Raw genomic sequence first — 17258 nt, forward strand, 5'->3', positions numbered from 1 at the left:
GAATAACTCTAATTAAGCTATTCATGCACATTTGAGAGTTACGGTACTCACTCCTCAGTTCATGTTTCGTCACACCACTTAGGGCCCGACCATGGGGGTGGTGTGTGTGTGTGTGTGTGGGGGGGGGGGGGGGGGGGGGGGGGGGAGCTGGGATTTTATTGAAAAAAATAAATTGCTACCGAAAATTCCTAAAAAACATAATTTTGCATCAGTTGAAGACACATCGCCTGCCATATATAGATTAAATCTTGTTACAGTTTGCTCGTGTCTTTAATTTTTCTGATTTCAATATGAGACCATAGACTACACCTTTTTATATTATCACTCGAACACCTGAACACCATGATCTGGATGTAGTAAACATATGTAATCTGGATCTGACAAACCAATGTGACCCGGATCTGACAAACAACGTGACCCGGATCTGACAAACCAATGTGAGCCAGATCTGAGAACCAACGTGACCCGGATCTGACAAACCAATGTGACCCGGATCTGACAAACCAATGTGACCCAGATCTGACAAACCAATGTGACCCGGATCTGACAAACCAACGTGACGCGGATCTGACATACCAATGTGAGCCGGATCTGACAAACCAATGTGACGCGGATCCGACAAACCAACGTGACCCGGATCTGACAAACCAACGTGACGCGGATCTGACAAACCAATGTGACCTGGATCTGACAAACCAATGTGACCCGGATCTGACAAACCAATGTGATCCAGGTACGGGAAACCAATGTGATCCAGATCTGACAAACCAATATGACCCGGATCTGACAAACCAATGTGACCCGGATCTGACAAACCAACGTGACCCGGATCTAGCGAACCAATGTAACACGAATCTTGTGAATCAACGTGCCCCGCATCTGTCAAACTAATGTGAACCGAATCTGGCAAAGGGAAGATGGCCAGGTATTGATTGTTGTTTTTATCACAACGGATCGGGTAGGAAGGACCTTTTTTAAAGAAACATGAAGAACGTAATGTCCTTTCTCCACCAACCGACCATACGTTTCCACAACAAAATCCTTTAAACCAAATACAAATAATCTGTCCTTATTTGACGTAAAATGCCTCCCGTCCTATACATTTCCTCCCTCTAAATCTCTCAATTCACGACGTTCCCATTCTCTCTCTCTCTCTCTCTCTCTCTCTCTCTCTCTCTCTCTCTGACACAGCCCTTATGTCAGGCTCCCACCATCCTCTCCTCCGCCGAATAAGCCAGCCCATATCACCCCACCCCCTAAGTCTGCGCCCCCTCGCGAGTCCCCATCCCCGGCCTTCATCGCATATTAGCTTACACCTTGAACAAGAGTACCACACTCCAGATCGTGTTAGCTAGCTGTCACAAAGTCGTGTCTCCAACCCTTTTTCGCAACTACAGGAACTTTCTGCCCTACCACATACCGGCGCTGAACTCTCCAAACGACAACCTGGTGCCTTATGCACCGTCGGGAAAAACGACGAAGACGTCGCCCAACCCCACATCCGATTGTTTAAAATAGGTACGAGTCAAAGTGGGGCTTGAATGTATGTTAGGCTGCTACAGCCGAGAAAATCCGAGATACAAGCCAACTCCCATGTCCCTTCCGATGCCGGAATGTCAGTCACGTGATGTTAATAACTGTCACGTGATGATGAAGAAAGCGTGACTTAATTATCCAATTTGGACATCTTGGAAATATCGTGGCTTTACACAAGCAAGGTAAGAGATTTATCGTTTTCGCCCACCTAGCTTAATTTGCATCGTTAGTTTGTGTTACCATTTAGAGGAATCTGTTATAAATGTGTCCAATTAAAAGCAGAAAAAAGGCGACTTATTTACAAGAAACCGTTTCACACGCTACAATTTTATTTTTATTTGAAAATAATGCCTCAAACCCTGACATATTATGCAATATCAAATTATATTTCTATTTGCAAAGTCGTCCTCTTTGTATGCATTTGCAATTCAGTATTTATCCAGTGGGCGGAACAAAGACACAAGGGCGGGCTATCTTTAATTGTGAAAATCAGAGTATGAGATGGTCGTGTGTGTTTAGAAGTCCCACGGCCTTATCTACCGTGTAATTCCCTTTAACGACTGTGTGAATGATGTCATCTCATCTGTGGAGGGGGAGTCGGGACACGTAAAGACAGAATCCTGACGACTGCTTCTTTTATAAATTGACGTTAGGGCGATGGATGAGTCTAGTGGTTCTTGTTCGCTCGTAACGGCGAAAGCTCGGGTTCGAATCCCCACATGCGTGAAGCCCATTCATGGTGTCCCACACCATGATAATGCTAAAGGCGGCGTAAAACCCAACACCTTCACTCACTACACATTGCCGTAACTGCAAGGCTGATGGCTGCATACACCGGAACCTCGATGATGAGGTCGTGTACCCAGCGATATCGTCCTGATTAACAAATTAACCACTGTGACGATGTTATGTATGTACAGTGCATTCTATCTTAACCGGACTTTTGTGGGACCGAAAGTTTAATCCGGTTTAGACAGTGGCTTGATTACTTCATAAACTAAAATAGTCAATTCAGGACCGAAATTGTAATCCGATCCGATTTAGAATTGATCTTCAGCAACCCACCCTTGTAGTAAGAGCCGACTGACGGGATCGGGTGTTAAGGCTCGGTGACTCGATGCTCATGATGTCAATCACTGGATTGTCTGGTCCGGACTCGATTATTTACAGGAAACATCATTAACAAAACGTTTTCATCTTTCTTAAGAAAGAATCAAGTTCTTTATGTCTCATGGACTCAGCGAGAGCATGCTGCGGTTTCTATACACAGTGACATCTACGTGTCCTTATCACCTGATGACCCCGCCCTGCTTATAGCCCTTGGGCATACACCCGTGCTCCTGGTTGACGTCAGGAGTTAACCGCTTTGGGCTGCACTTCATTACCGTGATCCGCACAACGGAGACCCTGGTAGCCCCTTTATTATGTTTAACGAGAGAATTTAGTAGGGATCTATGGCATTGACAAATACCCTAGTAAGAGACCCTGGTATCAATTTATTTTTTTGACAACAAGAGACCCTGAGACGAATCTATGTCATTGACAACAAGAGACACTGGTATGAATCTATGTCATTGACAACAAGAGACCCTGGTATGAATCTATGTCATTGACAACAAGAGACCCTGGTATGAATCTATGTCATTGACAACAAGAGACCCTGGTATGAATCTATGTCACTGACAACAAGAGACCCTGGTATGAATCTATGTTATTGACAACAAGAGATCCTGGGACGAATCTATGTCACTGACAACAAGAGACTCTGGTATGAATCTATGTCATTGACAACAAGAGACCCTGGTACGAATCTATGTCATTGACAACAAGAGAGCCTGGTATGAATCTATGTCATTGACAACAAGAGACCCTGGTATGAATCTATGTCAATGACAACAAGAGACCCTGGTATGAATCTTTGTAATTGACAACAAGAGACCCTGGGACGAATCTATGTAATTGACAACAAGAGACCCTGGTATGAATCTATGTCATTGACAACAAGAGACCCTGGGACGAATCTATGTCATTGACAACAAGAGACCCTGGTATGAATCTATGTCATTGACAACAAGAGACCCTGGTATGAATATATGTCATTGACAACAAGAGACCCTGGGACGAATCTATGTCATTGACAACAAGAGACCCTGGGACGAATCTATGTCACTGACAACAAGAGACCCTGGTATGAATCTATGTCATTGACAACAAGAGACCCTGGGACGAATCTATGTCATTGACAACAAGAGACACTGGGACGAATCTATGTCACTGACAACAAGAGACCCTGGGACGAATCTATGTCATTGACAACAATAGACCCTGGTATGAATCTATGTCATTGACAACAAGAGACCCTGGTACGAATCTATGTCATTGACAACAAGAGATCCTGGGACGAATCTATGTCATTGACAACAAGAGACCCTGGTATGAATCTATGTCATTGACAACAAGAGACCCTGGGACGAATCTATGTCATTGACAACAAGAGACCCTGGGACGAATCTATGTCATTGACAACGAGAGACCCTGGGATGAATCTATGTCACTGACAACAAAAGACCCTGGTATGAATCTATGTCATTGACAACAAGAGACCCTGGTATGAATCTATGTCATTGACAACAAGAGAGCCTGGTATGAATCTATGTCATTGACAACAAGAGACCCTGGTATGAATCTATGTCATTGACAACAAGAGACCCTGGTATGAATCTATGTTATTGACAACAAGAGATCCTGGGACGAATCTATGTCACTGACAACAAGAGACCCTGGGACGAATCTATGTCATTGACAACAAGAGACCCTGGGACGAATCTATGTCATTGACAACAAGAGACCCTGGGACGAATCTATGTCATTGACAACAAGCGAACCTGGGACGAATCTATGTCACTGACAACAAAAGACCCTGGTATGAATCTATGTCATTGACAACAAGAGACCCTGGTACGAATCTTTGTCATTGACAACAAAAGAGGCTGGTATGAATCTATGTCATTGATAACAAGAGACCCTGGTATGAATCTATGTCATTGACAACAAGAGACCCTGGTATGAATCTATGTCATTGACAACAAGAGACCCTGGTATGAATCTATGTCATTGACAACAAGAGACCCTGGTACGAATCTTTGTCACTGACAACAAAAGAGCCTGGTATGAATCTATGTCATTGATAACAAGAGACCCTGGTATGAATCTATGTCATTGGCAACAAGAGACCCTGGTATGAATCTATGTCATTGACAACAAGAGACCCTGGGACGAATCTATGTCACTGACAACAAGAGACCCTGGTATGAATCTATGTCATTGACAACAAGAGACCCTGGTAGGAATCTATGTCATTGACAACAAAAGACCCTGGTAGGAATCTATGTCACTGACAACAAGAGAGCCTGGTATGAATCTATGTCATTGACAACAAGAGACCCTGGTATGAATCTATGTCATTGACAACAAGAGACCCTGGTATGAATCTATGTCACTGACAACAAGAGACCCTGGGACGAATCTATGTCACTGACAACAATAGACCCTGGGACGAATCTATGTCATTGACAACAAGAGATCCTGGGACGAATCTATGTCACTGACAACAAAAGACCTTGGTATGAATCTATGTCATTGACAACAAGAGACCCTGGTATGAATCTATGGCATTGACAACAAGAGACCCTGGTATGAATCTATGTCATTGACAACAAGAGACCCTGGTATGAATCTATGTCATTGACAACAAGAGACCCTGGTATGAATCTATGTCATTGACAACAAGAGACCCTGGGACGAATCTATGTCATTGACAACAAGAGACCCTAGGACGAATCTATGTCACTGACAACAAGAGACCCTGGTATGAATCTATGTCATTGACAACAAGAGACCCTGGGACGAATCTATGTCATTGACAACAAGAGACCCTTGGACGAATCTATGTCATTGACAACAAGAGACCCTGGGACGAATCTATGTCACTGACAACAAGAGACCCTGGGACGAATCTATGTCATTGACAACAATAGAGCCTGGTATGAATCTATGTCACTGACAACAAGAGACCCTGGTATGAATCTAAGTCATTGACAACAAGAGATCCTGGGACGAATCTATGTCACTGACAACAAAAGACCTTGGTATGAATATATGTCATTGACAACAAGAGACCCTGGTATGAATCTATGGCATTGACAACAAGAGACCCTGGTATGAATATATGTCATTGACAACAAGAGACCCTGGTATGAATCTATGTCATTGACAACAAGAGACCCTGGTATGAATCTATGTCATTGACAACAAGAGACCCTGGGACGAATCTATGTCATTGACAACAAGAGACCCTAGGACGAATCTATGTCACTGACAACAAGAGACCCTGGGACGAATCTATGTCATTGACAACAAGAGATCCTGGGACGAATCTATGTCATTGACAACAAGAGACCCTGGTAGGAATCTATGTCATTGACAAAAAGAGACCCTGGGACGAATCTATGTCATTGGCAACAAGAGACCCTGGTACGAATCTATGTCATTGACAACAAGAGACCCTGGTAGGAATCTGTGTCACTGACACCAAGAGACCCTGGTATGAATCTATGTCATTGACAACAAGAGACCCTAGGACGAATCTATGTCATTGACAACAAGAGACCCTGGTATGAATCTATGTCATTGACAACAAGAGACCCTTGTAGGAATCTATGTCATTGACAACAAGAGACCCTGGTATGAATCTATGTCATTGACAACAAGAGACCCTGGGACGAATCTATGTCATTGACAACAAGAGACCCTGGTATGAATCTATGTCATTGACAACAAGAGACCCTGGTATGAATCTATGTCATTGACAACAAGAGACCCTGGTATGAATCTATGTCATTGACAACAAGAGACCCTGGTATTGGAAACTAAACACAAAATCAGAATCAGGTGAATGGTGGAAACATGAAGATATAGTCTCCTAATTAATAGCAATGTTTAAATGGAAGGAATTCTCAAATGAATACACCCCATGGAGTTGATAATGCAATTTTAAAGAACACTTTCACAAAACCATAAGTTGTTTTGAGTATAGGCATTGATATGTAACATATAAGTATTATATTTATATTTTTTAAGCATTATCAATGTTTGCTATTATTATTATTATTATTATTATTCGCTGTTAATTCACTGATGGTGCCTGGCAATGTCCGCGGTGACCTCTGATTACACGGTGTACGCTGTCGTCTCGGTATCTGGTGGAGGCAGGGAGGTATGCGTCCCCCAGTTGCCCCGCGACTACACGTGTCTGCTTCCAGCTGATATGTCCACGCGGGAAGAGCTACAGTTGTTACAGATGATGACGTTAGTCAAACCGGTTCAGAAAATGTCTTAGACACAGACGATTATACGCACTGACGTGTGTTACAGCTATTTAATACAAACTGACATTCTCAGGCAACAACACAGACGTGGCACTGTAGCCCGACATACTACAGAGTACATTGTGGGTCACAGTCGTATCATACGTTTCCTGTCATCGGTTTTATTATCACAGTTGACACAAAATCACCCAACCAACGAGAACTATACTACCTAGAGAACATGTTAGTCCACTGTTAACAGCCCAGTGGAGGTGTTAAGGGGACAGGACGACATTGTCTTCGTGGTTGCTCCCTGGAAGTTTCAGTAGACAATATTTTATCCGTGATTCAGTGTAAGAGTGCTCGTTTACTTGTTTTAAGACTCATGAACCTTCGACACATCCCCATTGACTCTTCAACAGGAGCCAGTAACCTACATTTTTTTAAGCTGTCTCCCCATTGGCTTCAACCAATTCGTCATCACTCGCGTCATTCCGTGGCATGTTATGGCAGAGCTTGGGAAATGGGAAGACAACTCTCGAATAGTAACCCCAAAGGGCCCTTCTGGGTTATCGATCCTGATGCCCTGCATAAAAAGGCATCCCTGGCTAAGAATCAGAGCGGAAATAATTAATTTGATTTTATTACAATTATTCCATCGGTGGATAATATACTTATCTGTCGAAAGGCATTATTCATTTGGCGTGTGCCTATGATTACGTCATGACAGAGGTGTCCATGGGTGAGGGATGAGGAGGGGGTGAGGGAAGGGTGATGCGTGACTCACTCAGACTCACGTGACACACTCAGCATCGTGACGTGACGTGGGATACTATAAGACAGCCCGGGGGTGTCACGTGGCGCGTGATATCGTGGTCCTCAATCAAACAGAATAACTCCCAAAGTTTGAAAAATGAGGAGAAAGCGATTTGAAAAAAGTGTAAAGTGATTATCAGATGGAGATTACAGTCAACTGTGCGGACAATGTCACGTGCACCATAGATTTGGGAATGCTCGATTTTGATTGGTCAATCAGAGGTTGCATGTCATCGTATCCCAATTGCGTGGATCGATGTTCATGATGTAAATCACTAGGTTGTCTGGTCCAGACTCGATTATTTACAGACCGCCGTCATATAGCTGAAATATTGTTAAGTGCGGCTTTAAACAACGAACAAACAAAACAAATCACAATTACCACCTCTAAAACAGCTAATTGACTTGTTCGTATCCAAGTAAGCGTGGTTAAATCAACAGGTATCCTGGCTCTATATTGAAAATACCGTATGTTTGTCTACTAATTATTAAACATTCGACCATATTAAATATACATACAGTAAAATGTTCTTACTTCGAACAATGGCCGTGTAGCTCTCCTTGAGAAGTATTTCAGTCGTATCATGACATAGCGTCATGTGGGAGGAAAGCCCGAAGTTGTTCAGATACTACGAGCACAGCTATGGTGCTGGTAAACCCATAACCATAATCAGGGCGGCTCTAGGATTCGAACCCACGATCAGAAGATCATGGCGGAGTGTGGGTGGAAATCTCAAAGTGACACTACCACTTTATGACACCAACCAGCATAATATGTCGAAGACCGGCTCGGGATGATGAATCCGGTAATATGGGAACTTTCCACCAGTTGATTCTGTCAGCTAAGAAAAGCAAATCTGTAGAGCGAACTGTGAGAACTTAGGCTAGTGGACAACCCAGGCAGCGATAGGTAGACAGACAGACAGACAGACAGACAGACACCTGCAAGGTATTTGTAGCCACTTGGGACACTAAACGGATGACTACAGGAACACTATGCAGGTGGTCATCGGATGTACCCCACCCAACACGCAATGATACGACCCCAAGGGACCTAGTGTCGTGTGCAAACGTCTTTTTGTGTTCACAGAACACTAATGAATCTATAATGAATATGTCCATGTCATTATAATTATCAATAATTTAAGTTATCAAATTGATAGGTAGATGGATAAGGGCCAGATAGACAGACAGGCAGGCGGAAACGGACCTATGAATTGTCAAGCTTACATTGAAAATAGGAAAGTATCAGTGAGTTATTAGATTCGTTCTTCCAATAACATTAATTATTTAGCGAACACCGATGACTCAAAACAAATTAATGTCACATGATATAATTATTCCACGCCATAAATGGATTTGTTGTGGCGTTACAAGCAGGAATAAACTGTTATCCGTGCTCGTGTAAGCACGGGCTGGCTCGGGGGTTACATCCGCTGCCTCGTGACTTGTTCAACAAGATTCCTACGCTTATGAGTCGTGTTTTTAATGGTTTGACACTGGTTCATTACAATAATCAGGTTAATTGCCTCTCGTGTCACGTTCGACCCAGCATGTCAAGGATACAAGGACACTGTGAGAGAAAGAATTTAAGTTCGGGGGATCAAGAGTGGTATGCGTCTGGCAATAGGTTTTAACACGTATCATTGATAAAATATGGCTTCTTATCCCTTATATGTGTTAATTTTGGTTTGTGTGTACACAATGAACGTCGCTGCCTCAAAGTGTGTGCATTATTAGAATTTAACAAGGGACAAACCCCTCCAATATGAAAAGCTGAAAAATGCATGATTGATACAGGCACACATGAAAGTGATATTTCTCTAAGTATATTGTTGTTTTGGGTTTTTTTGTTTAACGCCGCACAGTTTCGACATGCAACATATCGTCTGTCTGGAGAGTGGAAGATCGTGGGTTCGATCCCCGGCCGCGTCATAACAAAAGACGTTAAAAGATGGTACTTGTTGTTACCCTACCTGGCGCTCGGTACTAAGTTATGGGACTAAAACAAGAACTAGTCGGCTTGGAGTCTGTATACCGTGTCTGAGTGGGGTATCTATGTTATAATTAAACTGCGGCATGGTATCGAAGATGGCTTGTTTGTGTATTTGCTTGATGTATAACTCAGCAATATTCCGGCTATATGACGGCGGTCTGTAAATAATTGAGTTTTGACCAGACAATCCAGTGATTGACATCATGAGCATCGATCCACGGAATTGGTATACGATGACATGCATCAACCAAGTCAGAGAGCCTTACCACCCGATCCCTTTTATCGCCTCTTACGATAAGCTTAGTTGCCTTTTACGGCAAGAATGGGTTGCTGAGGACCTATTCTACCCCGGATCTTCACGGGTCTTACTAAGAATAATCCGCGAATTTAAGATGTGGGTCGGTCCTAGTGTGAAGTTCCCGTTACACTTGAAATAATCTCAACACTAACATTGGCTTACCCTGAGAAACAAGAACTTCGTTTTAATTAGCCTAACTGTGAGGAAATCATCCATCGTAACGTTTACCACTGTACCTGAATCCACGGGTATGGTCCAAGATGACACATCAAATTTCATAACATGAGATTCGAACCCACGACCAGCTATCCCGACACGGCTAAGGGGCACAACTCTCGACAGCACCGTACACTAATTGGCACAATTAAGCATTATCTCCATAAACAATCCCAGAAGACTCGGGTAATGTCCTTTTCAGATTAACAAGCGAGACACTGTAAACTTACTTTTGTAAATTACGATGTCAAATTTCGGCTATTTGATATTCTGTCTTCTCGGTTGACGAATGACCCTCCGAATATAAGTTGAAGTCACGAGAACGCACGAAAGTCAATATAGCGTTAGAGAGGTCAAATATTCGGACTTTAGAGAAAAATACTGACTTGCAATCGTCCCTGTGTTATATTTCAGGTGCATGTGAGAGTTGGCACTGGGCAGAATGTGTTAACCGTTCTCAAACAAGAGACTGCACACCGCACAATGTGACATACTCGCTTCTGAAAGACTCAGGAGTGCAACGCGTGTCTTAAAGACGCTCGTCGGGGAGAGATAATCTGTGTACCTGTATATTGCGGACAGTTGAAATATGTCGGCTACAAGCAGTCTGCGACCGTGGAGCGAGTTACCTCACTGCTCCGAAATGTCGATATGCTGTAATAAACAACGCTGAAGATTCCATACTTAAAAGGTGTTCGAAAAAACCTGAAGTATTTGTCTCAAAATACTCAGCAGCTTTTTGTAAGTAATCTGCATGGGACATGCAGGCAATGCGGTCGTATCTTGGGATGTGTTCCATGTGTCAGGAGTGCTCCCATGTTCGATTCTCACATTGTCGGCCCCTGGTCTGTCTGGTCCAGACTCGATGTCTGTAGTATCTAACAACAACATTCACCGAACCATCCATTCCCCGTGTTCAATAACCCAGCAATATCACACCCAGGCGGTGTCGGTACCATTCAAACAATGTTTGGGGCGAGGTGAAATGGGGTTTATCGTCCCGTTCAAGATTGTTGCACATGTACGTGTGTGTGTGTGCGTGTGTGCGTGTGCTTGTACCTTATGCTGGTTTTACAGCGCTGTGTAGAGTCCACTGAGATACCATGCCACAGTCTAACAGGGATACCCCATTCAAAAACAGTATACTCACTCCGAGCCATTCCGTCCTTAGTTTAGTCCTTTAATGCCGAGGTCCAGGCAGGGTAATGTTAAGTACCATTTGTGAAGCGTCTTTTGTTTTGACGCGGCAATGGGCATCGAACCACCGACCTTCGGATCTCCGGGCAGACGCTCTGATCACTAGCTGCGGTCCAGTATTGTGTGAAATATTAATACCTATCGGACAAGTGATCATCGGAAACCCATATCCTGCCCGGTGACATACTTCATACGTATTGCACATGGTTGATTACCCATCTATCATCGATTCTAATATTATTATCACATATGATTTTCATGATGACTGGACCAGATCACTTTGGCTAGTGTCCTTTGTCGGGATGCTAGACGTGCAGGGATCAGTTGATCGTGGGTTCGAATCCCTGAATATTTGGTTATTGGTTTGACGGCACCATTTCATTGGTTAGTATCTACCACACGGACCACCTTGAACATTTCTCCCACATCAAGCGGACACACTGTCATAATACTGAAATACTGTTCAAAGCGGCGTTAAACCAACTCACTCACTCAGTCACTCACCGAGGAGCTACTGAGCTAACGTCTTTTGTTATGACGCGGCCGGGGATCGAACCCACGATCTTCCACTCTCCAGACAGACGATATGTTGTATGTCGAAACTGTTTTCATCGTGCATTCATTCTCATCGTTACACAGTTGTATATGTTTATATTTCTACTATTAAGATTACAATATGTCATGTGTTTCTGTTTGTGTTGTTTGTCACATTTACTATTAATGTATGCGACTTCTCATATCCTGTGGTCTAGAAGTCACTCTGTAGGTATATTACACTGGTCTTAGAATGAAGCCAGCCTTATCGGGATGCAATGATAGCAATTACCAGGCTCCACGCTGTCACAACCCAATCCCAAATTCATTCGGTTCATGGAGAGGTAGGTTAGCCTAGTGGTTAAAGCGTTCGGGTACAATGTGTAAAGCCCATTTCTGGTGTCCAACGCCGTGATATTGGTGGAATATTGCTAAAAGTGGCGTAAAACCACACTCACTCACTCACTCATTCGGTTCGACATAAGGGTACCCAAGACCTATACCGTGTACCGGACGTCCACAGGGCCCCCGTGAAAGTATGTTGTGTAACGAAATAAAGTTGCATATTATTGATAAAGTTTCAAGTTTCAAACTAAATCCTTTCAGAGTCAATTTCAAGTAAATATAATTCACAAATAATGCAAGACCAGTTAGTTGATATAACGTATCCATTGAACATGCTTTCTTTTTCTGGAATCGAATTATCCCGGAATGTGTGTAAATATCACGCAAGCACGGTTTTACCTTTCTAAGCACGTGTGCGTGTTGACAGAGTCAAGTTTGTGTTTCAGATGTCAGTCATGGCACTGCAATTGACCAGCTATTTCAGTCGTTCGCTTTCGTCACGCACTGTTCACTATATTCAGTCTGGGACAGCTCGACATGGCGGCCAAGGGTTATAGACATTTTTTTTCTTGATATTTTTTTTTTTATCTTAAAACCTTTATTGACCGAAGACCTGTGTCAAGTATTCGCCATGTTTGGTTCCTTCTCAGTGTTTTCCGCGCTGCGGGCGATATTGGCTGACAAAACAAAAGTTTGCATCTGAGCATCGAGATTCTGGAATGGGCTGAATACCTGCTTTCAGACATTTCAAAAAATAAACAAGACTGAAATGTTTATCCTACTTGTCGTGTTGCTCGAGAACAACGTGTTATTGTGGTATTACAAAATACGAATGTGCAACGAATGAAAATCGGTCAGCCAGTCAATATGAGAAATGTTAATGCATATTGTTGCGTCTCGGAGTATGACGGGCACGCATGAGAGTTTCTAGCATGTCTATTTCACCGTGGAGGGATCTATCAATGCTGTGTGTAGCCGGTAACAGATGGGAAACTGTTGTACATTTCACATCTATTTCATCAGGTCGGCAGTAGGTTTACATTGTCAATTTAATGCCAGTACGAACATCCAACCCACGTTTTCTTCTTGTGGCGTATGTTTAATTAACCTAATAGCAAATAGTTTTGATGATTGGGTTGTGTGGGGTCGTGGTTGGGTTATTTTTACAACATTAATAATCACTATCAATGTACACCTTTTACTTTCGCGGATAGGGTATTCGTAAACACGCGCAAATCTGGGATTCTGGAACTCCGTTTTGTAGTGCCTTAGATCTGTAAATTAAAAGTGTTGTAAAACACTACGTGTAATATAGGCCATTCCCAACCCGCCTCGCACCACCACCTCTACATGCAACCCGTCCCCCTGCCTCAACAGCCAGCCACCCGGGGACCAACGTACCCCTACGACCAACCCAACCCGCACCCTGCCTCCAAAGCCCAGCCCCGCCTCGCCCCTACCTCAAAAGCCATCCGCTCAACCACTACCATCAAACTAGCCCCGCACCCTACCTCGAAATCCCTTCCTGGCCATTCAACAGTTAACATTACATATGATAAAGCAATAGCCTAGCGAGAGGTTAGCAACTAGCAGCGTGTTTGACAGCTGAAACCAGTCACCGGGAGTACCAATATTAGATACAAACAGATCAACACCAGCACGGAAACCGCTCATTTCCATTCATTAAGACACATCGTAATAACATTTATATTTTCTAAAAAGCTACTTTGCAGAAATCCTATGTCTTTATAAAAAATGGAATTATCAAGTTCATTTTGTGTCTGTTTAAGAATAATTTCATATTGGATTTTAGAAATCAAACTTAATCTCAATCTTCAATATCCGATTTTGTAAACAGGTTAAAAATAGTCGAAATGATTAATATCCCAAAATAATATAGTACCCTTAGCTGCGTTTTAAACGTTGCTACAAATATTGAAATGTGTCTATTGAGTCCGTCAAACAGCACTGAACATATCTCAACGAAATATGACCCAGGGGAATAGCCAACATTGCAAATGCATTGCGTTGTTTGCCCCCCGAGAAGAAATTGATCTTTCTCCAACACGGCAAACAGTCAATCTACAGGTAAGGCGGGTTATGGTTGGCTGCTCTAATATTCCTACACCCCCTGCTGTCAAGAGTAGACTCGTCCATCGTTTGTCCTCCACGAGATATTAGCCAAACGGTCGCAAGCGACCCTCGTGGGATGTAAGATTGTCAGTCTTGGACAAAGACAGCCTTGTCTATTGAGATCTTTACCACAAAATGTCTGGTTTGACATTGCTCGGACCAGTTACTTAGGAAACTGCTCATCATGCCGCGCATATAATACACCTGGGCCAGGTAAGTTCAGAACCAGTCGTCTGCCCGGCTTGAGGTTATTTTTAGCGAATATATTGTATTATGATCCAGGTGAATGAGTTGTGACGCGTGTTATTTATTTTTCAGGTTCGGAGTGAAAGTTGTTTGTGATTATTCTATTACTGAGTGTCGTCTGCTGTTTAGACGTCGTCCAACATGGCTATGCAGGGAGACGAGGCGTCGATTGAGAGAGGGTACCGGAGACTGTCTTCTCTCTTCCTTCGGCCTGGAATCGATCAACAAAAATGTCAACGTTGTAAATCGACTGTTTATCAACAAGAACGTCTCGGGCCCGTTCACGACGTCGTGTTTCACAAAACGTGTTTTAAATGTGTGACATGTGGGCAGTTTCTTACTTTGAAAAACTACTGGTCAAATCAAGTTGATGCAGACGACAGGGAAATATACTGTAACAGTCATGTACCGAGAATCGGTGGAGCCAAAATTGACAAGGAAGCGCTTGGAATTAAAAGCGCGATGTCTGTTCAGCAAAATTTCAAGAGAAATGCAGATTCTAAAACTTCAGAAAAAAGGATACCAGACAACATCCCTCAAGTAGGGGCAGACGCGTTGATGATTCAAAGGGCCTTGAAAGCCCCCAAAACCAGCCAGTACGGTCAAGAGGGAAATGTGCCTGCCACAAGTCTAGATATCAATGCGTGGGGAATAAAAGATGCCATGGATGCTCAAGTTCTACAAAAACGATATCAGAGAAAGTTGGATAAACACCACTTCCCACCACATATCGTAAGTTTTTCATGTCAATCGTTGAATATTACCTTGAAACTAAAGCCAACTTCTCTATTTACGGCAAATGGGAATTATCAATTTCTGCACGACAACGTTATATTGACTCTCCCCGCCCTCGGTATATTTGCCAAATTTACCTCCCCCTTTTTCCCTCTAGACCGTCGTCCCAATGAAAGACGAAATGTGTATTTGACCCGAAAAATCCTTGAGAGAAATTCTTTCAGCTGATCATACAATGCTTTTAAATTGGTGAGGATAATTTTAAACATGATTTTTAATTCCTATGTGTTGGTTAAATATCTGTTTCATCCGGGGTATAATTCTGTCAAGGGAAAACCGTGTTTATCCCTGTTGCTTCACTGATTATACACCGGATAAATATCTCGAAACCAATTTGTAACAACCCTGAGGCGTTGTTATTATGGTGTATGTTCTTTCAGGCATGTCTGACTTTGAAAATAAATAGTATGTGTGTCTAACGTGGGACAGAAATTCTGGCAGAAAATCTGCTACCCTTGTAAATTAATAACACTTTTTTCTATCCATTAAAATGGGAAGACTGCACCCGGACAATCCAGACACGGTTCAGTGACAACCGTAAGCCTTTCTCAAACCCACATTTATCTTGATTATTGGCGACGAGGCAATTGCTCTTATCTATGCCCTCATAAAGTAAAGTGATGTTTGATTTTGCCAGCATATATCAACTCGTTCGCACTATTGACGGTATGAGTCCGAGAAAAGTAAAGTTTTGAAAATATAACCTTAAGCGAAGCGTCCTATCATTATGCAAGTATTTTAGACATATATTAAGTTTACATCACAACGCATGACATTACCACACAAAGGATTCTTATCAATATACACGTACACACAACGCATCGTGATAAGTTTAGGCCTTGGTCAAAGAAATAGTGGACATCATTCGCTGTTCTCTGTAGATGAAGCAGGATACTGAAGAGGGCTGTGACTACGTTGGATTATCTGAACTCTTACAACGCCCGGCAACAGATGGCTGGAGTATTTCCTTATATCAATTATTAACTGCAGTTGGCCTGATACAACTCAAATCAATCAGCATTTCCCACCCCAAGTGCAGTCCGTACTTTAATACAACCACTGAAAGGTTTACGGTAATTCGCAATAATCGTTTCCGTTGCTTAAACCCGTGGTCAGTGCACGAACATTCACTGGGTAATACTAAATCGTTTCTTTTCATGAATTGTATCAAGGCCACATTTCCATAGCTGTGTGCTTAGCGAGGTTAATACTTGACACGAACGTTAGTCCTAAGTAGAGGAGACAGTCGTTCTTTTCTTACTGAAGTCATGGTTAGGACTAAACATTTCCTTATTTTCAACACTTGTTACATTTACAGTCAGGTCGTTATGTGTTTAATATGGCAACAGTTGGCATATAAATCGAACTTCATCAAACATTATGCATTCCTCCGTAATGTCGATCAGTGCACTATTATTCCCTGTAAGGGTTTATATAATACATATCTTGTAACTTAAATGCCTCTTAATATTCTTGCTTTATGTTTATACAACTCCTCGGTGTTATATTTTAGGGCTGGCATGACTTGTAATTCCTGCTGTCGTACAGCAAGGATACACACTGACCCTTCTCTTTTCAGCCTAGCGGGAAATCCATGCATTGATAGTACTTAATCTCTCCATATCCCACCTGTTTGCTTCATGTAAATGTTGTGATGCCCATCTATGGTAAGACCTGCTGTGATATGTCTCGAATATTGGTAAACGCTGAGTGAAACCTCACTCACCCTGATGTTTGTTTCCAATGGATGCAGAGTAGAAAGTGGTGTTCTAACCAGGTC

The 17258-nt window shown here is 42.7% G+C and overlaps 1 protein-coding gene across 1 annotated transcript in view; it reads left to right on the forward strand.

Moving 5' to 3' along the window:
* Nucleotides 1-14449: 14449 nt before the first annotated feature.
* LOC124113088 (hillarin-like) overlaps nucleotides 14450-17258 on the forward strand; it is a 49152-nt gene continuing 46343 nt past the window's right edge. The window contains exons 1-2 of the mRNA XM_046473342.2: nucleotides 14450-14650; nucleotides 14756-15415. Coding sequence (XP_046329298.1) covers nucleotides 14825-15415 — 591 coding nt within the window. The 5' untranslated portion in view covers nucleotides 14450-14650; nucleotides 14756-14824. The remainder of the gene's footprint in view (nucleotides 14651-14755; nucleotides 15416-17258) is intronic.

Source organism: Haliotis rufescens, unplaced genomic scaffold (assembly GCF_023055435.1).
Source record: "Haliotis rufescens isolate VD_foot unplaced genomic scaffold, xgHalRufe1.0.p SCAF_2, whole genome shotgun sequence".
Lineage (NCBI taxonomy): Eukaryota > Metazoa > Mollusca > Gastropoda > Lepetellida > Haliotidae > Haliotis > Haliotis rufescens.